General features: G+C 41.8%; 1 protein-coding gene across 1 annotated transcript in view; it reads left to right on the top strand.

Moving 5' to 3' along the window:
* ADAMTSL1 (ADAMTS like 1) overlaps positions 1–25202 on the top strand; it is a gene marked incomplete at both ends in the record, with an annotated part of 200758 nt that overhangs the window by 120043 nt on the left and 55513 nt on the right. The window contains one exon of the mRNA XM_082013297.1: positions 4760–4889. Within this exon, the coding sequence (XP_081869423.1) occupies positions 4760–4889 (130 nt within the window). The remainder of the gene's footprint in view (positions 1–4759; positions 4890–25202) is intronic.

The following is a 25202-nucleotide window of genomic DNA, read 5'->3' on the forward strand; positions in this document are numbered from 1 at the left end:
ATCAAGTTGAACCACACTTGAAAAGGCATGGATGCAAACTGTGGAAGAAAAACTACATGTGCACAACATATTTTAGCCCAGGACTTCCAGGCTCCGTGGTCAGGCTGTCACCAAGAGTGATCAATGTATCACATAGTTCTATTTCCTTGTATCAGCTGATCACTCAAATGGTACTCATGCAAAAAAGCTGAATGTTGAAGTGGTCTGGTGATACAGGCTAAGAATCACATGTCATTTTTAGTTTTTATCTCTTGATTTGTACTGTGCAAGTATAATTTGGAAGCAAATTGTCTTCTCATAGCAGATGCATTAAATTATTGATATTCTAAGGGCTCAGCCAGTTCCCTAACTCCTATCACTAAATGACATTAGTTCCCATCCCAGTGCAAAAGAAAACATATGGCAAAAAAACGCCTAATGATGCAATTGTCTGAAGCTAACAGACTTGGCACCTGGAGTTTCTCAAAGTTAATCAAGGTCTCAGGTTTCACATGCTATAGACTATTAATGCACAGTTCTCTGATATCTTTTTTCCCCATCATTTTGTCTAGCTAGTTCTGAGAAATATGTCCACTCCAGTATTTTTGAAATTAAACCTAGACTTCTCTAGCTGTTGTCTTTTTCTATTACAAGTTTCAGACTATTTAAAAAAGGATTATAATAGATAAATACAGAATAGATGTTGTAGAACTAGAAACAACTCAGCGCTTTATGAATGGTTGATAGCGTGGTCTGTATAGATTCACCAGTAATTAATTACAAACTTAAAAACCACAGTTAATAGAAATTAATGCAAAGGTTTTCTATACTTACTTTTAGCTTGCTGACAGTAGTCAGTGTTTAGAGCAGTTCACAGAGAGTTGTCAGACCATCACCAGTATCGCTTTGTTTCTTACATAAAAATTATGACACAAGCATATGCTAAGTGGTGACAAACACTGACTTTACAGGAGTATCTGTCTTATATTGAGGCTGCTAATGAGCAGTAACAATTTGTCACACTCACACTGCGAATAGTGAAACCTGAACAGCTTCTAGAAATAGCCTCTTGAAATTCAGTAATTTCTTTGAATATAGTGACTATGTGTGTATTTTCAAATGTAACTCATAGAGACTGATATGACAGAGACATTTTGCTTTATAAATTTAATCTCTTTCAATTGTCAGCAAAAATTGTTAGCCAAGATTTCTTTTTGTCTGACGTCAACTCCAAATTTTCCAGATTAACAGATGCTAAGTCAGATATTTTTGTAACTATAGGTGCAAGACTGGTCAAACTAATTTTATTGGGTTTGGAGTCTCAAGAGAAGAAATTGGATAGATGCAGAAGTAACCTTTCACCTCCCAGAAGCAGCAACCAGAAGGAATTAGTTAGTCATTTGGTCTTCTGTAAGTGGCTGCATTTCCCAGAGCTGTCATCAAATATCATGTAACAATTATTCTATTCTGGTAGATATAAACACAGAAAATTTCATTTGATGGTATTTTGAAAGTGAACTTAAACTGCCTAGATTCACATCCCACGCTTACACCCTTTTATATAGTGATTTCCTATAGAGAACTGATTTCTTTAGGGAAAGCAATTTTAAAGCAGACAGATTTTTGTTCTGGTAATATTGTGCAGTAAGTAATGTTTAGAATTCAGTTACTTGGCAAATAAACTTCTTGAAGTTCATATACTTTTTTTTAATTATCTCTGTGCCATGGAATGTCTGACAGATAATCACAGGTCTTTATAGTCTCTAAATGTTCAATGACCCATCCTTGATTTAGGATGGATAAATTATATTTTAGTTTATAACCATTTACTGCATTGACCTATCAAAAACAGAGGGACAGATGTTATTAGTATGCTGAGACACACTTAGTGTGAGATTCAAGGAGAAGCTGAAGAAAATAATTCTAAGCACATTTGTTTGCTGGAGCAAGCCAAGATGATTTTTTTTTTAGTCACTGGCAGAAGCTATTAGAGCCAGAAACTTCTGTCATACATAGTCTATCAACCACAGACAGGTTAAATTCGGGCAGGAGCCTTTTTCTTCAATACCCATGCTTTCAGGAAAGATCACTGGTCCTCCTGGTACCTTTAAAAGGTAAAAAGGTGTAAGAATCTCTGAAAGGAAATTATAAGGAGCAGAGTAGAATGCTGGTAATATAGACTGAAATTATTGGAAATACAATCACAGATGACTTAGGTGACAGGAATAAGCATGAAGAATGAAATCACTGGGAAGTTTGGGGCAGGTTGAATACTGGAAAGTGAGGAGCAGTAGTATCAGAGCTTGGCTATACAAATCTGATAAAACAAAACCATCAGTCTGAGATGGAGAAAAAGCTGAATTCAAGACCTCAGAGTCAGTCACTTTCGGACAGTCAGCACTGAAAGAGACAATGCAAAAGTGTTGAGGTAATTGATAATCATTGGTCAAGAGGTCATTGACTTACTTCAGAGAGGAGATATTGAAGCTGTGGAAGTACACTCAGTTTACAAAATTTTGATCTGAAAAGAAAGACATCCAGCACATACATATGGTGAGTGAGCTGTATCCCTAGCAAACAGAATGATGTCACCAGCATACGGCAGGACTGGGTGGTTTCTTTTCACAGAGTTAAGAAGAGTATTTTCTCAGTTACCATACCTCTGGATTACCAGCCCTTCTCTACTGGCTTCATGAGATTGGTCTTGCTGTCAGGCCTGCACAAGTGATCAGTGCAAAGTAGAGACCATTAACTTGAACACAGTGCCGTTTCCCATCACGTAGAGAACCGCCTCTGTTCTGCAGCCAGGAGCAGTCTGTCCTGAGGAATCCATATGCCTCTGTTTGCTCCACACAATATGATAACATGCCCAACAGAAAAATAATTGAGCTGGAAAGATACTGAGCATGACAGGGTAGGGAACTTATTGTGTATGTATAGAAATTTCATTGGTTTCCTTTCCTAGAAATAAATCACTACCATTTGTTTTATTCTTTCAATGGACTATCCTTTTTACAACTTCTTAAGCCTTTTGGGAGATTACTTTAATAGCAAAACAACTTGAAAATATGAGGTCACCTTGTAAAGAAGGAAACCCACAACTATTTTGGCTGACCTCAGGGACTTTGGTAATTTCGATGTTGATGTCCATGTCCAAAAATGTCAAATTTCTTTCTTCTCTCCAGTACCTTGAGTACAGTGGAGACATTGCCTGCCCTTGAATCATAGGCATGCCCTGAATAGACTTTCACACATAGGAGCAAATAAATTGTTCAACACGCCACTTTGCTGTAGGCCTGTCCTCAGCCTGTACTGAGAATAAGGGGAATGAATTCATGAATAATTTCAGGAGTACAGGAACTATGATGAGTTGCAGCACTTTGGTCCTGTCAAATCATATGATATCATTGTTTGCCTAATGACATGTGCTCTGGCATTAGAAACAGCCAAAGGTATTGTCAGTTCTGTTACACTGTCCTTGGAGCTGTTCAAGCTCTTACAACACTTTTTTTTTAAACATTGGTGTCTTCAAAAGATTGTGAGATATCTTGGAAAAATAATTGTTAGTTTTGAGAAGATGATGCAATTGTTATGAGTCCAGCTAATCTAACTCAGGAAGTGGGGATGAATGTAAAAAGCATACTTCCACTTTCCTTGAACCACTGTGGATTACATTTTTAGGAAGCTCAGGCCAATTATTATCCTCAGACCCCCAGGGAAGGAGTAGATCCTCTCTCACTAAGTACGCTTTCCTATGGCATGTAGTGTTGCAATCCCTGATTTTCTAGCTTTCTAACCTTGTGATCTGAAAAAAACTGCACTATTCCTATCTTACTCATAGGAAAAGTGAGACAGAGTAAATAGTATGCCAAAGAGTACATAAGGAATTCAGTATCACTAAGGATTTCCTGAGTTAAAACATAATTGCCAAATCTTCCAGCTTCTCTCTTAGTCCCAACAGTTACCCTTATTCTGTGCCAGCTCTCAGATACACCCTGCACATTTGCATCTGCAGTTTAGGTGAAGGTCTGTGGAGGCAGACGGGTAACTGAGAGCAGCTGAATTGTTTGACCTTGTTTTACTTTACTTTTGCATGTATAGCAGTCATATTATTGCTTAAAATATAGCATACCAAAGTCAAGGCCATGTTCACACCTTAGCCTGCTTGGCTGACAAAAAAACAGCCTCATTGCAGTAATAGTGAAAGGATGAAAATTTTCGGTCCAGGGAAGGTAAGTGGTGAATGAACCTAGGGACTTTTCACTGCAATAGAGGCACCTTGTGAGACTGCAAGAAAGAGCAAGTAAAAGCTCAACACCCCACATGGTGTTTTGATCAGGTCATCTCCCAGATGGATGGGGAACAGGATACAAAAGGTGCAGTAAGCAATGCATGTCTGTGTCTGGAAAATTGCAGTAGTTACAGATGAAGGCCTTTCCCCAATAAAAGGGAGAAAAAGAACTGTGATTTTCCCTATTCAGTCAGGTACGCTGTGCGAAGAAACATCCCCCTTCGATAGATGTTCATACCATACTCCTCAAAGACCAGGCATAGTGCTTGGATGTGGACAGCAAACATGCTGGAAGCCATGCAGGAACCAGCCTCCTCACCCTCTGAAGCTGGAGCTGCAGCCCCTGAGCTGGCAGCCCTGGGTGTGAGGCTGTGCTTCCCCACATGCAGCAGCCCCAATGCAGCCCAATGGTCCCACTGGGCCCTCTTTGCCCTCAGCTGTCCCTCCAGGTGTGGAGAGCTGGCTGTGACCATGTGTTGTTGTGTGCAGGTGTCCAGGAGGCTGTGGTGACCTGCCTGAACAAACAAACCAGGGAGACTGCAGATGAGACACTATGTGTAACCAGCCGCCGACCACCGCAGCTGTTGAAAGCCTGTAGCCTGGACGCCTGTCCCCCAAGGTAGGCATACATTTTTTTCCAGATTTGAGAGACATGCAATTGCTGATGAAGTTGAGAAACTGATCTTCAAGCTCCCCATGAATCTGAGATGTTTGCAGCCAAGGATGCTTGGATCTGGGCATTACTGAAATGACTCCTGACGAGAGCCTTAGGTGGCTGCCCAGGTTGCAGTACCACAGAGTTAGCTGTCTAGGCTCAGCAGATCTGTGTCGCTCCCCTCGGGACTCCTTTTAACTGATGTGAAGTGAGCAGAGATGATGTGAGTAAGTAAAACTGTTACTGTATAAGGTAGTGGGTCAGTGCAGCTGGGTTGGTGGTGTTATCACAGGTGAAAATACCCGGGCCAGGGCTCTTTGGTCTTGTCCAGACATCATTTAGTGGATTTTGAGGAATCCATAAGAAACTGAAACAAACTACACAAGTGTGGGTGATTGTAGTCCAGTATGTTGCCCAGAGCCATTTAAACAACAGTAGCAGTATGGGAAAAAAAAAAAAAAAAGAAATAATTTGTGACCTCAGACTTCATTGTCTTCCTGTCTGGAGACACACACTGCCTCACACATGCTCTTTCTCAGGCTGCAGGGGCTTACAACCTCTTCATGCCACAGTCATATTGACCAGGCAGTGCAAAGCAGTGGTAAAACCACAGGGCAAACTTCAGACCGCTTGCCCATTCAGGTCCTGCAGGCAAACAATTTGTGGCTTAACTTCACCCAGTGTTGTGTCAAGTTTAAGGAGACTTCTCCAACCTCCCCTCTCACAAAAGGTTTTGCAGAATCTGTTCCTTCCTGGCCTCAGGCAGCTTCCCGAATCCTTAGCCTAAAAATAGCAGGTCTTTCTCTGCAGAGATTCACATCTGTACCCTCTATGACAGAAAATAGCTGTCATGAGGTTCCTGTGGTTTATTTAAATAGACCTGGGCCTGTCAAGTCTTCAAGATTTACTGCATACATATTGTATTTATTCCCAGCTGTACACAGGTGCATTTACTCTCTTCTGGCAGTTCAGGAGATTTGAAACACATTGATTTAAAACTTTGGACTATTTAAAACACTCAGTGCTGTCCAGGTAGTAGATATTCTTCAGAGTGTATGTTTGTAGGTGTATGTATGCTTTATACGATAGCAGGCTATACAGAGGTATTTTGTTATGAATATTAGTAGATTTTGGGTACATAGAGAAGGTTCACATTAAAAATCAAATATGGTCAGCATCCAAGGATGATAAGGTCAGAAATAATGGTTTGATTGGATGATCAGGATCTTGAGTCTGTGACAAGCAAAGCCAAATAGGCTGACATGTTTCACCAAAGAATTACAAGAATTACTTATGAGGATATTGCAACCCTGGCTTCGTTAAATTGTCTGTATTGCTGGCAATAACACACAAATACTATATTAATGCTTGAAAATAACTTTGTAGGTGGAAGTCTTTCTGTAATTGATAAGTAATAGCATCACTGTGCGATGCTTTGTGCTGAGACTGCATGGTAGGAGATTGATCACCCGTTGATTCTGACACGGAAAATAAATATTCATTCATTACAAAAAAATAAGGCATGCTCATATAGGCCAGTATTTATATGAGTTCTGTTACAAAAGTAGTCTGAGAAATTGGGTGAATACTTTTCAAATTAGTCTGTGTGATAATCCATACCACTGTGGTAATCTTGCTACTAGAGTGGAGCTAGTTTAAAGCAACCTTGGTCGTGTAGTTCACTCTGTGGATTCCATGATGATCGTATTGCAGATGACAATCAGGCAATGAAGCAAAGGTGAAAGGGGACTGAGGCTGTGGGCAGAGATTAAGAGGCTTTCATACACCCCAGGGCTGCAATTGAGAAAAGGGGAAATTACTCCCTTTCCTGTATATAGACCTCCTCTCCCTCTAGACCCCTCCAGTCTGGAGGATATTGCCTATCTGCAGAGATTTAAGTGGCACAGGATGAAGAACAGCACATGTTCTGCAAAATGGTTTCTCTGATAAGAGCAAGGAGGCCTAAAACTCAAGGCTGCAGACAACAAGGCAGTGTGGCTAATGGAAAAATAGGCAAGAAGAAAAGTTGATGTGTCTCCCAGGCAGGCTGTGACTTCTTTCCTGCAGCCTTCTAAAGTGCTACATCTACTAATGTCACTGTATTAAATACAATGATATATTAATTAAACTGATAGTTATTATAGATTATTGTTTTATAATAATGAATTACAACAGTCTTAAGACTTCCAAAGAGAACACATTAAAATATTTAAAGGGTTTTATTTTTCGTTTAATCATAAGATGCTTCAGGATTCTAATTCAAGAAATCTTGATCCAGGAATCTGATGGAAATTTAGGCTAAAATCCTGTTCTTATGAATGCTGATGAAGGCATTACTATTGACTGACAAGTCCAAAACTTGTAATACACTGTGGTTGTGAACTTAGATCCCTGATACAGAAGTTCCCAAAATGCGATCTTGTGAACTATTGATACTTCCCAGAGCTTTCACTGACAGCTTATAAAGAATGCTGGCTGGTATCAGTGTTGGCTCTTCCGTCTGTTTTCCAGCGGCTAAAGTGCATTAACAGAAGCTAAAAATATAAAAACATTTTCCTAAAATGTCCTTGATGTATAAGTAACTGCTGGAGCATGCAGTTCTGGTGGGTAGAGGAGGCAGTTTGCTGAAAAGGCAACCGAGACAGTGACGAATGTGTCAGTAGACAAGGGAATGTTGTCCACAGCACGAAGAAAAAGCTGAGAAGTCTTGCCCAAGAGAATGAAAATTCCCTCCTGATATATTTAAAGAAATTACGCCAGTGATGTTTGTTGAACCAAAACAGCCCAGCATACTTAGAATTTAATGCATATGTCTAGAATTTAATACGGTTCAAGATCTTGTTTAGCTTAAAAGGGAGAACATTTAAAAATTAGAACTTCCAAGCTTAATGTTGCTTCTGCTGCAGGCATTTTTCACTACATGTGGCATTCCCTGGAGCCTCTCAAAGGGTTAGTCATGTAAGCCTCTCCTGGTCAACCATTGGTTTAGCTGGTTTAATACAGATAAAAACAAGCAGCAAATCACAGAATGTAGTTAGCCTTTCTGGAGGGTCAGAAGCATACACTTCAAGACAGATACTTCAGTAATAGTCAGTGAAGAGTAATTTCATTCTGATTTTGTTTCATCTTTCTTTTTGGACACCTAACATGAATGATGCTAAAGGGATCTTCACTGTTGCTGTTCTTTTTGCTCCCTACTGAGAATAAATGCAGGTAGACTAGAAGACTTCATTACTCAATGTTTCACCTTGAAATTAGTCTGTGGTATCATCATCCTCTTCAATTCTTAATTGCTCTGATCTCTCCTGGAACTAAACATGGTAAAAGCTAGAGTATACTGGCAATACTTCAGATTTATGAAAACACTGAAAGATGATGGTCCTTGTATAACAGCTGAGAGAGCTTTATAATTTCCATTGAAATTGTGGCTTAATATCTTAGCACATTACTATTCTGAGTCCATTGAAGAGAGACATAAAAACTAAACCACAGAAATCTGTCTTCAAATATTCACAGCTGTATGGAGTCAGCAAAATCTCATGCTTAAAATTCTTACAGAAGAAAGAAGAAGAACTAGGAAGAGTTGGACACAAAAACTGGAAGATTTCATCCACATTCAAATCCCAAAGCAGCTGAGTTTCCTGTGGTTTCAAACTTTGTTGAGAGTTTTTTGCTTATTGCCTCAAGAACAATACCAGAAAAAGAGCCCGGTCCCTTTTCTCCTGGAAAACAGTATAACAAAATTTCCCATTTTGCACTGAACTAAGAAACAGTGAAACACTGTAGAGATGATTGCTAAGTTGGGAGCTAATAACCGATTTTCAGCGCATTAGATAGAGTAAAATTTCATATCATTAACTTGATACACCCCTGTTTGATATTTCTATACAAAGGATATAACCCATTTTGATATACTGGGAGGATGCTTTCTCCAGGAAAGAGAGGAATGAAGGCCATGACTATAACTCAGTCATTGAGTTACTTAATTTGTGTCAATCAAGCTATATCGCTTCCAGAATTACATAGCAGTACCTGAGCAGAGCATAGTCTTCCCAGAAGTAAATGCAGAATAGCTGTTCAGTATCTAAAAGTTTCTTCTCTAAGCTCAAAAAACAAAAGGGCAGAACACTCAGTTTTGTTAATTGCTATGTTTGTATTCTAAATTACTCCAAGAACAATCAGAAAAACCCTGTTTCAATGTTGGCTTTGCGGTTTTCAACAACAAATGACTCGCATCCAAAATGTGTCTTTTCCTCAGCCTCCACAGTCCAAAATACAGAGGCAGTCATCATCTAATCAGATATAATTGCTCTTGTTTATAACAGCAACAGCATAAGCACTTTGTGGTGAGCCAATAAACTCTACCAAAGGGGTGAAAGAGAATGTTGTAACTGTGTTATTAATTATAACTGCTCAATAGCTTGGTCAATACGTGTTGAAAAGATTTGGTAAACATGTATGGAGGAATGGAGAGAGAAGAGAAGCAATGAAAGCCAGATGGCTGAAGATGGAGGAAATTCCAGGCAATTTCTACAGCTTTGTTCTTGCATATTTTCAAAACTGAACTTTTATTCCTATACAACAAAGAACAGCTGAATGGTACAAAACAAAACAAAACAAAAAAACACTCCCAAAAAAAACAGAAAAAAAAGCAAATGGTTCTGGGAACAGCACATAATTTCACCCAAACATTCTCCCTTTACTCCTTCAAGCGTCTGTTGTTAGCAAGAAAAGATAGGAAACCATCTGAGTGGTCCTGATACTTGACTGAAAGGTCAAGTTACCCTGAGTTAAGTTAAGCTCTAGCTTATTGCACAGTATCTTCTTGTTCTCTCCCTTCTTTTTTTCCCCTGCATCTGCTTGTTTTGTGTTTGTGCAATAAATTACCTGTTATTATTTTAATGCTTATTTGGTGAATGCAGTATTGTCCATCTGTTCTGCTCTATTTCATTTCCCAGATGAAGTCAAACTATAAAGGAGAAAAAAATCAACATGTTTTTCAATGCATTTGGAGATGTGAGCCATTAGGTTGCTGGTAGGTCAGACTTAGTTTAAGATGTGCTCCCATCGACAATCTGAAATTAATTCAATATGTGTGGAAGGGCCAGAGCTTTCTCTAATCCATTCAAGGTAACCTCTGTGTGGGGGGGGGGTGTCAATGCATATGTGTTTTGCACCGCTCAGGTGAAATATTAGAGCATCTCTGTCTAGTTCATAAAAAAGGTTAAAAGATTTGCAAGTCATTATGCCTACAGATACTGCAGTATAGCCTTACTGGCAGGAGATACCGGTTCTTGTTTTGTTGCAATCTTTCCTCAGAGGTGTAAGTTAGAATTAGCATTAATGAGGCAATGGCGATGTTACCGTCTTTTTGTGCCACAGACAGATTTTCAACACCTCACAAGCCCCTGATTTTTTTTTTTAAGTGAGATGTATTTAAGTCTATTTTGAACCAAACCGTATCAAGAATGTCTTTGACAGCCTCTTAAGAAGTAGCCCAGAGACCCTCCTGGGATCACAGGCCACAGCTTGAACCATTGATGGAGTAGGTTGGAGAATCAGACATTAGAAGGAATATGCTGTCAAACTGGGTAGATTCACCCTTATCTGAAGCCTCTAGGTTGAGAAACAGAATAAACTTCTTCCCCAGCCACTTGCTTTTTTAAATAATATGATGGTTTCTTCATATAGGTAGGATTTCACTCACAGACATTTTCCTCCATTTCAGCTCTTATTCCATTCGGACTACTATGCTCATAAAATACTAGAGTGAAATGGTAAATATTGCAATATGTACAAGAGCAGCGGCAGCCAAAGCCCCTCACATACTAGAGCAGCCCCAGGGAGCGCGAGCGACCCGGAGTGCGGCAAACAGGGCGGGCAAACAGGACATGGTGTGTCAGAAGGGCGTGGTGCGGCCGTTTGTGCGGCAGTTGGCACAAACAGGGTGGGTAGGGAAGACGCGCAGGCAGGGCGCAGTCCCCCCTGGCACAAGAGGCTCTCTCAACGAGTGGTTGTTGGCCTCCCAGAAGAGGGCCAGCTATGGTCTCCACGCAGCTGAAAGCCATGGCCAGAAGGAATGTGGCAGCCCACACCGAGCTCCCGCTCAAGCACACAGCTGTCCCGGTGTTCGGCTGCAGGCAGGGCCTGAGCCTGTCGCTCATGACAGAGGCCAGTGGAGACACCATCTGCATGCGGTGTGATCGGGGGAGCAACCTGGTCAGCCTGGGGGCAGGGCTGGCAGAGGCCGTGGCGAGGCTGGGGAGCATCAGGGAGTGTGAGAGGGAGGTAGATTGTTGGAACCACCCCTGGCCATCCCAGAGGCTCAGGCAGCAGGTGGAGGCTCCACAAGCAGCAGGGGATCCCCTATGCTCTTGCCACCAGGCAGAAGGTGGGGACCCAGGAGACGAGAGGGAATGGAAACAGGTCCCTGCTCGGGGCAGCAGGTGAATCCCCTCCCAGCCTCCCTCATCATCCCAGCTGCCCTTACACAACAGGTATGGGGCTCTGGAACTTGAGGGACAGGAACATGAGGAACTTGATGAAAGTCCATCCAAGGGGGTTGCCTAGGGTGAGTCAGCCAGCCCCACGCATTACGACTACCTCTGTTAAGAGAAAAAGGAGGGTAATTGTCATAGGTGACTCCCTCCTGAGGGGAACAGAAGACCCAATACGCAGACCGGACCCAACCCACAGGGAAGTCTGCTGCCTCCCTGGGGCCTGAGTGAGAGATGTAACCAGGAAACTCCCTGGTCTGGTTCAGCCTACCGATTACTACTCACTGTTTGTCATGCAGGTTGGTAGTGACGGGGTTGCACAAAGAAGTCTAAAAGCAATTGAAAGGGACTTCAGAGCACTGGGGTGACTGGTTGATGCAGCGGGAGCACAGGTAGTGTTTTCATCAATCCCTTCAGTGGCAGGGAGGAACACTGAAAGGAATAGAAAAACACACCTGGGTAACATGTGGCTCAGAGGCTGGTGCCATCAGCAGAATTTGGGGTTTTTTGACCATGGGGTGGTTTACACAGCACTGGGCCTGCTGGCAGCAGATGAAGTTCAACTATCTCCAAGGGAGAAAAGAATTCTTGCTTATGAGCTGGCAGGCCTCACTGAGAGGGCTTTAAACTAGATTCAAAGGGGGAAGGGGATAAAACCAGGCTCACTACAGATGAGCCTAGGGGTGGCATGCCAGTGTTGGGGGTGAAATCAATAGCCCAGCTCAAGTGCACCTACACCAATGCACGCAGCATGGGCAGAAAACAGGAGGAGCTGGAAGCCATTGTTCAGCAGGACACAGCTATGACTTAGTCACCATCACAGAAACATGGTGGGATGGCTCTCATGACTGGAGTGCTGTAATGCATGACTATAAGCTCTTCAGAAGGGATACGCATGGAAGGAGAGGCGGTGGGGTGGCTCTGTATGTTAGGGAGTGTTTTGATTGTATAGAATCAAAATTTGTATAGAATTGTATGTTAGGGAGTGTTTTGATTGTATAGAATCCTCTGTTCCAGGGAATTTTATGGAGCGGTTGGTTTTGAGAGTGCTCACAGGGCATCTGCAGAACAGCCAAAGGATCAGGCCCAGCCAGCATGGGTTCATGAAAGGCAGGTCCTGCTTGACCAACCTGATCTCCTTCTATGACCAGGTGACCCGCCTAGTGGATGAGGGAAAGGCTGTGGATGTTGTCTACCTGGACTTTAGTAAAGCCTTTGACAGCGTCTCCCACAGCATTCTCCTGGAGAAACTGGCGGCTCGAGGCTTAGACGGGTTTACTCTTCGCTGGGTGAGGAACTGGCTGGATGGCCGAGCCCAGAGAGTTGTGGTGAATGGCGTTAAATCCGGCTGGCGGCCGGTCACGAGTGGTGTTCCCCAGGGCTCGGTTCTGGGACCAGTCTTGTTCAATATCTTTCTAGATGATCTGGATGAGGGAATTGAGTGCTCCCTCAGTAAGTTTGCAGATGACACCAAGCTGGGTGGGAGTGTTGATCTGCTGGAGGGTAGGAGGGCTCTGCAGAGGGATCTGGACAGGCTGGATCGATGGGCAGAGGCCAACTGTATGAGGTTTAATAAGGCCAAGTGCAGGGTCCTGCACTTTGGCCACAACAACCCCATGCAATGCTACAGGCTTGGGGAGGAGTGGCTGGAGAGCAGCCCGGCGGAAAGGGACCTGGGGGTGCTGGTTGACAGCCGGCTGAATATGAGCCGGCAGTGTGCCCAGGTGGCCAAGAAGGCCAACAACGTCCTGGCCTGTATCAGGAATAGTGTGGCCAGCAGGAGTAGGGAAGTGATTGTGCCCCTGTACTCGGCACTGGTGAGGCCGCACCTTGAATACTGTGTTCAGTTTTGGGCCCTTCACTACAAGAAGGATGTTGAGGTGCTGGAGCGTGTCCAGAGAAGGGCAACGAAGCTGGTGAGGGGTCTGGAGCACATGTCTTATGAGGAGCGGCTGAGGGAACTGGGGTTGTTTAGTCTGGAGAAGAGGAGGCTGAGGGGAGACCTTATCGCTCTCTACAACTACCTGAAAGGGGGTTGTGGCGATGAGGGTGTTGGTCTCTTCTCCCAAGTAACTAGTGATAGGACAAGAGGAAATGGCCTCAAGTTGCGCCAGGGGAGGTTTAGATTGGATATTAGGAAAAATTTCTTCACTGAGAGGGTGGTCAGGCATTGGAACAGGCTGCCCAGGGAGGTGGTGGAGTCGCCATCCCTGGAAGTGTTCAAAAAACGTGTGGATGTGGCGCTTCAGGACATGGTTTAGGGGACATGGTGGTGCTGGATTAATGGTTGGACTTGATGATCTTAAAGGTCCTTTCCAACCTAGGGATTCTGTGATTCTGTGATTCTGTGAAATCGATGACTGTGATGACAAGGTCTAGTGCTTATGGGTAAGGGTGAGGGGGAAGGCCAATGAGGCTCTGTTAAAGACCACCTAACCAGGATGAAGAATCAAATGAAGCATTCTACAAGCAACTGGCAGAAGTCTCACAATCGCTAGCCCTTGTTCTTGTAGGGGACTTCAATTTACCAGATATCTGCTAGAAGTATAACACAGCAGAGAGGAAACAGTCTAAGAGGTTCCTGGAGTGTGTGGAAGGCAACTTCCTGACAGAGCTGGTAAGTGAGCCCACCAGGGGAGGTGCCTCGACCTGCTCTTTACAAACAGAGAAGGACTGGTGTGAGATGTGTTGGTCAGAGGCCGTCTCAGGCTTAGCAACCACAAATAATAATAAAATTCTGGATTCTTGGTGAAGTAAGGAGGGGTGTCAGCAAAACCACTACCATGGACTTCTGGAAGGCAGATTTCAGTCTGTTCAGGTCACTGGTTGAGAGAGTCGTTTGGGAGACAATCCTGAAGGGCAAAGGGGTCCAGGAAGGCTGGACATTCTTCAAGAAGGAAGCCTTAAATGTGCAGGAGCCAGCAGTCCCCAAGTGCCACAAGAAGAGCTGGTGGGGAAAACAACTAGCCTGGCTGAACCGGGAGGTTTTGCAGGGACTCAGGAAAAAAAGGAACAAATATTTTAACAACAACAAAAGAGACAAGGAGAATCTCCATCTCTTATTGGATGTGGGGGAGAACATTGTCACCAAGGATGAGGAAAAGACTAAGGTCCTTAATGCCTTCTCTGCCTCAGTCTTTAATAGTCAGACCAGGTATCCACAGGGTATCCAGCTCCCTGAGCTGGAAGACAGGGATAGAGAACAGAATAAACTCCCCATAATCCAGGAGGAAAAAGTTAACGACCTGGTACGCCACCTGGACACACACGAGTCTCTGGGGCCTGGTGGGATCCACCCGAGAGTACTGAGGGAGCTGGCAGAGGAGCTTGCCAAGCCACTCTCCATCACTTATCAGCAGTCCTGGTTTACAGGGAAGGTCCCAGATGACTGGAGGCTTGCCAGTGTGACACCTATCTACAAGAAGGGCTGGAATGAGGATCTGGGGAACTACATGCCTGTCAGCCTGGCCTCCATACCGGGGAAGATTATGGAGAGGTTCATCTTGAGGATGCTCAAAGGGCAACCAAAGGATCAGGCCCAGCCAGCACGCATTCATGCAACGCAGGTCCTGCTTGACCAACCTGATCTTCTTCTATGACCAGGTGACCCACCTAGTGTATGAGGGAAAGGCTGTGGATGTTGTCTACCTGGACTTTGACAGCGTTTGACAGCATCTCCCACACCATTCTCCCAGAGAAACTGGTGGCTCGTGGCTTAGACAGGTGCACTCTTCACTGGGTAAAGAACTGGCTGCACAGCTGAGCTCAGAGAGTTGTGGTGAAAGGAGTTAAATCCAGTTGTCAGACAGTCACAAGCGGTGTTCCCCAGTTTTGAGACCAGTCTTGTTCAATATCTCTATCGATGATCTGAACGAGGGGATTGAGTGCTACCTCAGTAAGTTTGCAGATGACACCAAGTTGGGTGGAAGTGTTGATCTGCTGGAGAGTAGGAAGGCTCTGCACAGGGATCTGGACAGGTTGGATCAATGGGCTGAAGCCAACTGTATGAGGTTTAATAAGGTCAAGTGCCGGGTCCTGCACTTGGGTCACCACAACCCCATGCAACGCTACAGGCTTGGGGAGGAGCGGCTGGAGAGCTTCCCACTAGAAAAGGTCCTGGGGGTGCTGTCTGACAGCCAGCTGAACATGAGCTGGCAGTGTGCCCAGGTGGCCAAGAAGGCCAACAGTGTCCTGGCCTGTATCAGAACTAGTGTGGCCAGCAGGAGTAGGGAAGTGATTGTGCCCCTGTACTCAGCACTGGTGAGGCCGCAGCTTGAGTACTGTGTTCAGGTTGGGGCCCTTCACTACAAGAAGTATGTTGAGGTGCTCGAGCGTGTCCAAAAAAGGGCAATAAAGCTGGTGAGGGGTCTAGAGAACAAGTCTTATGAGGAGCGGCTGAGGGGAGGCCTCATTGCTCTCTATAACTAGTTGAAAAGGTGTTGTGATGAGGTGGGTCTTGGTCTCTTGTCCCAAGTAACTAGCGATATGACAAGAGGAAATAGCCTCAGGTTGCTCCAGGGGAGGTTTAGACTTGGTATTAGGACAAATTTCTTTACTGAGAGAGTGGTCAAGCATTGGAACAGGCTGCCCAGGGAGGTGGTGGAGTCACCATCACCGGAAGTAATCAAAAAATGTGTAGATGTCGTGTTTTGGGACATGGTTTAGTGGGCATGGTGGTGTTGGGTTGCTGGTTGGACTTGATGATCTTAGAGGTCTTTTGCAACCTTAATGGTTCTGTGACTCTGGGATTCTGTGATTTTTGTATATACTTATACCATATTTCCTTTTTATTTTAAAGAACGCTATATCACACTTCTTATTCAGAATCCTATATACCTAGGTAGATTATTTTCCTCTACACAAATCTCCAGGTCACAAGTTTTCCCATGTTAGTACACCCTTGGGTTGAAACAATCTCACCATGTCCTAACACAGGTATTTATAGCTTGGTTTGTGATGAGTATGAGCTTAAAGTCATCATACAGATTTAGTGAGTCCCTCTGCAGGGGACAGTTTCTCTTCTTTTTTTCCTGGCACTGTTAATTTCACAATTTTAGTCACCTTAATACAGTCCACTTCCCTCCACCTTTCTTTTCTTTAATGCCTGTGATAATCAGAACTGCATATTCACTGTCACATGATATTTTTCAGTATTTTGAACAAATATGCTCTCACTTCAGCTTTTCATACATTAATTTCTATCGCTTAGTTTTTTCTCTAAATTTATTCTCAGGTTTTTTGAGTATTAAATTACTGCTTCAAGAGCAGGATATCACTCTCAAAAGACAGCTTTCCCAATAGTGACGATAAAGAACATGTCTTTGCTCTTGTGCCAAATATGAAGTTAAATAAGGCAAATGTTTCATAGCATAATTCCAGAATCAATTTTTTCACTGCAGTACTAACCTACAAGGTTAAGCTGCAGCGTCTATAAGAGGTTCATTTTACTGTGTGTCATCACTTCCTTTAAAAAAGGGTGAAATGAAGAGCACCAATATGTCTTCCATTTACAGTTCTGCTGAATTAACTTATTATAGCAGTAGTCCAAGGAATACCCAATACTTTCAAGCCAACAAACATATGGATTAAAAGATAAGGTATGTAAAAGAAGAATAAAAATATGGCCCTTACTGCTTAAAATGTACTGTACAGTTCTTTACCATACTTACACATCAGGAAGATTCACACCTGAAATAAATGGAGAAGGTACCTTCATTTCCATTCAATTTGGAGTGAATTAAGTACCTACAGAAGGAACCAGACTGATTAAACAAAGAGTGCTCTATCTGCCAAGTATCTCTGTCACATCTGCAGAAGCACAGGAAACCCTCCTATTTGTGTCCATGAAAATTTCCATCTTCAGTTATATGATCTCCATTCCTCTGGTGTCTCTTGTTAACATTGTTAAGCATTGAAGGTCTCACTGATGGAGTAGAATTTGTAGTGTGCAGGTTAGAAATGTGTCAAAGCTGACATATTCTACATGGTAACCAGCTGTTAGTGGATTTTAGTCATTCACAGCCTTAGGAAAAACTTGAACCACTCTCACAGAGGTGAGCAGCAAGGCAGTTTATTACCACCCAATGGATCCACAGATTTGTATTGTTATAACTATATTGGATGGGGCTTGGGGTTTTTGTTTTATTTATAATTATTACATCATTGTGGTTCCTGATCTGAACAAAGATGTTCAGATATGTCAGATAAGTTCATTCCCCTTCCCATGAGGAAGCAAAACTGTACTGTCTAAAGTCATTATTTTCTCCATGACCTAAGAAGCCAGTTTCGTGTTCGTTTTGGAAAAGTTAGGGGAGAAGTGTATTAAGTCACCATTCTGTAGTCTGTGGATTCTGCACACAAACCTATACTGATACAGCTATTTGGATGGAGATAAGAGTGGTTTAGTAGAAGTTTGCCTATATACATAGTAACTTTTCTAACACCATCACTTTAAATATAATAGCTTTTCCTTCTAGGCATTTTTTGAGTCAGAATCAGATCTTGGTTGATAGTCCCATGAATGTGAATACTTTATCATGGTTGTTTTGTTTATTTATGGGTGTAGCACTAGTTTAGAGCCTCCTCCCTCTGTGTGAGGAGCTCCTGCATGTTTGGATCTCTGTACCTCAATGTGAGGAAAAACATCTTTTATTGCAGAAGAGTGAATGAGTTACTAAATAGATTACCAGTCCCAGTTTCAGGATCACAAAGGGGAAAGTAAAAAGGAAGTATTGGATCTGGATACGCCCTTGCAACAAAATTCTTACACTGCCTTACTAACTGTATGTTGCAAGAAGGGCATTGAAGGGAACTCAAACATAAGCAGGTATCGGGAGTTTTCCGAGTTCAGTCACAGTACCATATAGATATACATACCTAAGTTCAACTGTTCTCCCCTCCCCCTGCAAAAAATACTAGAGAAAAACCTTTTATGAGTGATTTTGAGAAACCTTTATCTCTCAAAGTTTATACCTTCTGCACTGGCAAAATAGTTCAGGAACAGTATATCCTAATGAAAACATTATCCCTGTAATGTTGCCAGCCAGGTCAGCAAGAAGCTCATGTTATCTGCTGGTTTTGTTACAGTACTGCTCATAAAACTTGGACTTGCTAGAGAATTACTTAAGCCCACTCACTGTTATCTGAACACTGTTCCATTCATGAGTCTGCTTTCTTTGTCCATTCAATCCAGTGACATCTGCACTGATCATTTCAGCAGAGGCATCCTTAGATTTTAGGAGACTCTTGTTACTCTGTGAGACAAAATCATATGTTCATGAATATTGATCTTACAGGCTGTGAAATCAGGCTTCTTGTATATTCTTTCCGTGCCATCTACATGCATTTTCAATTATCTCATTTTTTAAATGCTTCATTTTTTATGGTATTTCAGATTACAAATAATCACTTCATTACACATCTTTCTCACCTGCTGAATTTTTTCTTTCTTTGTCTTCTGGTGTCTGTAAGCGGGTTCATTTCTCCTTCAGGAACAGCTGGTTTTTAACATTTTCCATATGACATAAAGTTAGGTCTAAGAAAAGTTGTTGGCTTATGAGAAAGTCCAGCATGGACATCCCAGTGTGAAAAAAGCCAGGGATTGTTCAACATAGACCAACCCTGTCATTGGCAGCAGGGTGTTAAACTGTCCCTGTGCTTCTTTGCAGAAAAACCATATGAGAGCACTTCACAGGGTGATGTGCATAATTTATTTAATAAATTAGCAGTTCTTGTGTTTTTGCATTACTTTGGTGTAGGTTTAGGGCAAGGGGTATTATCGCACTCCACTGTAGTTCCCAAACAATATGCTCCTACCTGCACACCTCATTCGGTTTCTGCCATCTGCCATTACAAGTGCGGTTTGTCCTGTTCCTCAAACCTACCTGTATTACTTCTTAACCAGCCTTCCATCTTTACATTAATTTACTCTGTTCCTCAACTGTTTCCTATCTTCATTTGTGAAAGGGGCTACCAAGGACCTATTTTCATTGTATCTCACGTAAAATATTGAACCCTGTAAGAAGCTGCTGCTTTAGGCATGAGCCCAAATCTAACCTTGAGACAAAAACCAATACTCATTTGTCTATCAAGCCTAATTTGAACTGTGTAGCTATATCAAAGACAGCCATTGCTATCATTTACCTCAATGCCACAGATATCATACAGAGTAAAAGTCTCTTGTGAGGTACTTTTCAGTAGCCAGTATGTAAACTAATCCCTCAAACCAGTTCTCTGCCAAAACAGTTCACTTACCTGAAGTAGCCTTTTCATGTTCCTCTGTGGTTTGTGCATTCTGCATCTCCAGTAGTTTCCTGAAAGACCCACTAGACAACCTCCCACTGTTCAAAGTGTTGGCAGAAAAACACAAACCCTCTTTTCTGACCTGCTCTTATGGTTGATGTTCTCTGCCCTGCCTTCAACTCAAGGGGCAGCAAGACCTTTTTACTGTAAGGAGCCTTATATATATTGCTTGAAGCACGTTGGAAGGTTACTCCAGCAAACAAAATTGTTATTTGTAGAGCTGTTGCATATTCCATTTACCCTCTGTTCTTCTCTGACTTTTGAGTTCCTCTTCTATTTTCTTCTATTTGTCTCTGTTTTATATATATTGGCTCCCCACCACGTTCAGCTATAATGTAATGCAATATTCATTGATACCGGTAAGTCTGCAGAGTAAATGTAAGCCAATTCTGTCAGCTCCCAGAGCACTCTCATTGAGCCTTTGATCTGCTTGCATGTGTTGGCTGCATAGGCATCTCTTTAATGAATTCCCTTCACTTGCAAGGAAGATGCTTTTTTAAGAAAAGAACCTCACTCTCCCTTGTGCACAAAGATCCCTTGAAACCTTCCTTGCCTTCTTAGCTCCCTTGTCTCATTGGTGATACTGAACAACAGATTTTGACTGGCACTGAACAAGAGCTAAGCGTGAATTATTTTTCTGTTGCTGTTGCTACTAACTTAAAAGAACGAGCATTAACTTTTCCAAAGCTTAGTTAAATCACAGTTTCCTCTGAGTTGTGTGTATACTGTATGTATAATGTAATGTTCTCTTTAACACAAATTGAAGCATAGCAGTAGGGAGACTCAGATCCATTTTTAAACACCTAGGTGGAGATCTTAGCTCTCACACTTCATTTCAAAGGAGCAGTCTGATTTTACTGTGTGTGATTTAACAGTTGAATAAAAATTCATTATAGTTAAATTCTTATCTTTTATGCCCTTTTCTTTGAGACTAGTTTGATTATGAAGCCAAGAACTGACCTGGGAGTCCCCATCTCAGTCCTGTAGCTTCACTGCAGGTAAGTATGCTCAGCAAACAGGATTGACAGTAACTCTCTCTCCTGTCCAAAGTTTAAGATCACATTCTGGATAGTATTTAAGACCTCATGGTGAGGATACTGACTCAACACAAGATGAATCTGCTAAAGAAGCCTCAAGAAAACCTTTTACACCTATGAAAGAGGAAGATTTGCCACAAACACATCTCCAGATCGATAACAGAAAAAGAAGGGAGGAGATGTATGGGCTCCAAGTAGACTTCTCAGTCTGCAGGGTCCAAAAGAGGACGCACAGGTTGACAGAGGACAAGAGGAAGCCTGTATTGACATAGTATGCAATTTACTCAGTCTGTTACATGTGCACATACACAGCTGCCAACCAGCCCTTGTGCACTGAGCGATGTCTCTATGCAGGCAGGTGTCAGACGTTAAGCAAGACACTTCCAGACAAACCTCTTTCCACACTGATGAATGTTTAGTTTAGAAATAAGAAGAGTTCTTTTGTATCACTTTCATATGGTTTAACCACATAAAACTGACAGTAATTCCATTTTTTTAGAAATCGTTTGGGAGGTCTTTGTGTAGAAGGGTGTTTACTTTTCCTGTGCAGCGTTCAATTTTCTTGGCAGTGCTTGAAGGAATTCTGTCAGGGTGAAATCACATAACTCTAGAAAATATTCTTTACTCCTAACACCTAACAGCTTAGAATGCTTTGTTTTTTACCATATATACTGTGCATAGAGGGACTGATCCAAAGCTATTGGCTCCCTAGCGCTTTGGCTCAAGACTACACATTTTTCAAGTTCTACCTACATCATTTACTTTTTCCAGACTGACTATGGGGGTGCGAGAGTGCTTTGTTCTGAAGGTTCATGGCTCCACTGGGACAACAACTAGTTCTAGCAGCTTCTCCTGCCATGATTAGATGCTTACTAGCTGCTGCCACTTTCTGATCTACCTAGCTAGCAGAATTATTATGTGGGCTCCAGTTCTTGTAGCAATGAGAGGGACATTTCAAAACTGAGGCAACAATGCCTTGTTGTTCCTGTTGCTATCAAGCTGAGCTGTTATCCCATTGTGCGAGGCAGTAAATAAAGACACAGTAAGAGGTTATCCTTGCTGTAGGACCACAACCTAAGCAGACAACATGAACAAAGCTCAAAAGAAAAAAATAATGTTAAGATTTTGCAAATGTGAGTTGAGACACTCATGGGAGAAGAGCATGGTCCAGCCCAGCACTTGAGTCTTCTTATTGGACTCCAAGGGTATATTCACATACTCACAGGCTAGCCCACATTTCAGCAATTCTAGTCTCAATCACTTCTTGGAGTTCAGTGAAGAGCCAGGAACAAGGTCCTGCTCACTTGATCCTTCAGTTCTTCACCTGAACTGCTTTGGCATGATACAACATTGATACTTTTTTACTGTCACAAGGAAGAAGGAAAGTTCATTTCTAATGAAAATGCTTGGGCTCTGGTTCACTGGGCTTTTCATGAAGTTATGTCCAGTTTTTAGACCACACCCTTAGCATTGTTTATAAGAAAACCTAAAGGAAAAACCATTGCCTTGAGCAGTCAGATCAGGTTCACTACTTAGTTTGCCTATCTTCATGTGCATCATATGTCTCTGTATACTTAACCAAATCTAAATAAAAATACTAAGGCATCACAACAGTCTGCTGGAAGCAGGACATTGTTCATTTGTAAAGCAAAAAGTTTCTGTGATCAGTTTTGTACTTTGAATTTGTGATCATACTTGAAATAAGCTGTATTTTGGGACCATCCTCTGCTCCCTATACATTTCCAGTAGAAACTTGTTTTCATTTATGTTCATTTGAAAAATGTGCCTATATTCTAATTCTAATTCTGTATTCTAATACATGGATCACTAATACACACATATCCATTTCAACACATCCGTCCTTATGAACTGCTTTTTTCCTGTTACATTCCTCTTTGTTAGCCACCTCTGAATGTCTTGTGGTTTTGTATTAATATAGCTTTCCTTCAATCAGTTCAAATATTCAACGTATCATATGTATGTCAGCCTATGCAGAGGATGAAAAACTTTTGAATTCTGGTTTTTATGAAGTACAGTAGTTGACATATTTTTAAAGTCTAGTTTGTGCTTAAATACATAACCATTACTTAGGTGTTTAGAAGATGGAGACAGACAAATGATGAACTGAGAGACCTAGATTTAGGACAAGCCAGGGGTTTTGGGGGGCACAGATGTGCCAAACTCCTGCTGTAAAAAGGCTAAAAATACATTGTTTCTCTGTTGTTACATATTAGTATAGCTTTGGGCACTAGTGGAGGAGAAAGAAAGAGGGATAAAAAGAATGTTTCAGACCAAAACCATGCAATCTCTTCACCAGGCCCTGGGAAGCAATACAGGAAGTAATAAACTGGTGACTTTCAGCTGGGCTATAAACTATCAAGTATGCAGATTTTTCCTAAAGTCTGTACCTTAACAACAACCACAGTCAGCTCACAAAGATGTCATTTCCACTTGCACCAGGTTCCCTTAGCTTGATCCTGTAACTACAGTATTCACCTTTTTAAGTAGAGATCTATTTCCTACTTGAATTTTAATTCTGGTATTGTCAGATGCATGCAGGACGTGATGGCATTATTCTTTTTTATATGCCATATGCATTGGAAGAGTCAGTTCAGTGTGGCCAAAACACCCAAAAGAAAAAAGAGATGGAGGAATGCACAGGTAGGACTATATGAGTAAGGCAGGAATTATTTCAGTTAGCGTCATATAACATGCTACAGTAAGGATAAAACTCTGTTACTCCCGAAAAGGAATATTTAAAAAAAAAAAAGGATTATTATCTCCAATAGTATAAGTAGTTTAAGAACAAAATTCTAAATAATATATTAATATATAATATTAGTTCAAAGTGTTGTAAGCACTGTTAGCTTTTATAATTCTACAGACGTGTGATTCTATTCTATAAGGTTATCACTGATCTTCTCCATGTTTTTTAGGTCTTTGAAATTCTGCCAAACATAAATAGCATTTATGGTTTTGGTTACTTGCACATCCCTATTCCACTTTGCACATCTCTGTTCTACTCTACGTTCTTTACTTTGTGTCTATGAAATCCCATAAAAGTCACTGAGGACTATGAAAGTACAAGGGTAAGAAAGAATTTGACCTCAGATTTCCTGAGCACCTCTAAGGAATCTCCTGTTTAAAGCAGCTGGAAAGAATTGTGAACAAACCAATGTTATGGATAGGGCAACAGATGCAACCTGCAAGAGAAATTTCAAACACTGGAAAAACAAATCCTTTCTTTTTACTGAAACACAGCATTTCTTTCTGGAAGAAGAAACAGACACCCTCTTCTGCAGAAGCCAAGATCTCCAAGAAGTTTATGTGGACTGCTAGCCACTGAGATGTGAACTGCCAACAGAAACATTGTGCGCTTATACCAATAACAAACAATGAGTTGCTGGAGGCAACAGCTATTACCATCACTTGAATAGAAGAAATTCTGGCAACTAACGATGTATCAAAATAGATTCTGAAACAAGAAAATGCCTTCTTTTCAGCACCTACTCAAATATCTTATTTTAGATTGTGCCAAAACTGAAGTGTAGCTGATACCCACGTTAATTCTGACTGACAATTTTATGGGAAAATCCGGGAAGACCTCTCCCCCAATATCATTCGTATGGAGAACATACTTCAGATTAGCTTAGCTGGCTGCCAGATGTCACTCCTATTCCACTGCTAAATAGCTCCCAGAACACGTATCATGCTCTAGTGGCCTTCAGTGTATTATGGTCTTGAAAGTGGCCATGGCAACTTCTAACTCAGTATGCAAAATGGTTCATTGTCAGAAAGAGTTAAACACATTCTTGTCATTGTTTCTAGCAGAACCAAGGATGTTGTCTAAAAGCGTCGTTAGTGCTTACTGTGATGCTCAGTACATAGTCTGTCCTGTTATAAAATCAGAGAATGTCATCAGAATGTGGAGAACAGTAGGGGAGGGAATGTGGCTTTTTGGTCCATCAGCATTATCTTCTAGAGAGGAAAAAATATTTCTTACCTAATAGATATTTCAATTTGTTACGGGTGTTACTGAGAGGGAAGGAAAAAATGCTCAAAATAACTTTATAAAATAGATAAAGAAGTTAGAATTGTTCTGTGACTGTAGGATGGCACAACCTTGAATGATTATTTCCATAATGTGTTTACTATCATGATGCATTTTAAACGTGCTGAGCAGTTTCTATTGATTACTGATCTCAGACTGTCAGAGTGTTTTCCTCTGCTTCTTCCGCAAATTCTGCCTCATGCTGCTGACATGTTTCATAACTTTCCTTCTTTGTCTGCCTCCATCCTGCCTGGAGCCTGAGGGTGTCTTTCTTCATAATCAGTCACTTTAGTTTCTGCCTGGCTTTGCTTTCTTCAAGGGCAGGTTCTCTGAGCCTTCCTTGTCCTGAATGTTTAATTTACTCCCCAGCAATCAGTTTCAATAATGTCAT

This window comes from Phaethon aethereus (assembly GCF_964289735.1).
Source record: "Phaethon aethereus genome assembly, chromosome: Z".
NCBI lineage: Eukaryota > Metazoa > Chordata > Aves > Phaethontiformes > Phaethontidae > Phaethon > Phaethon aethereus.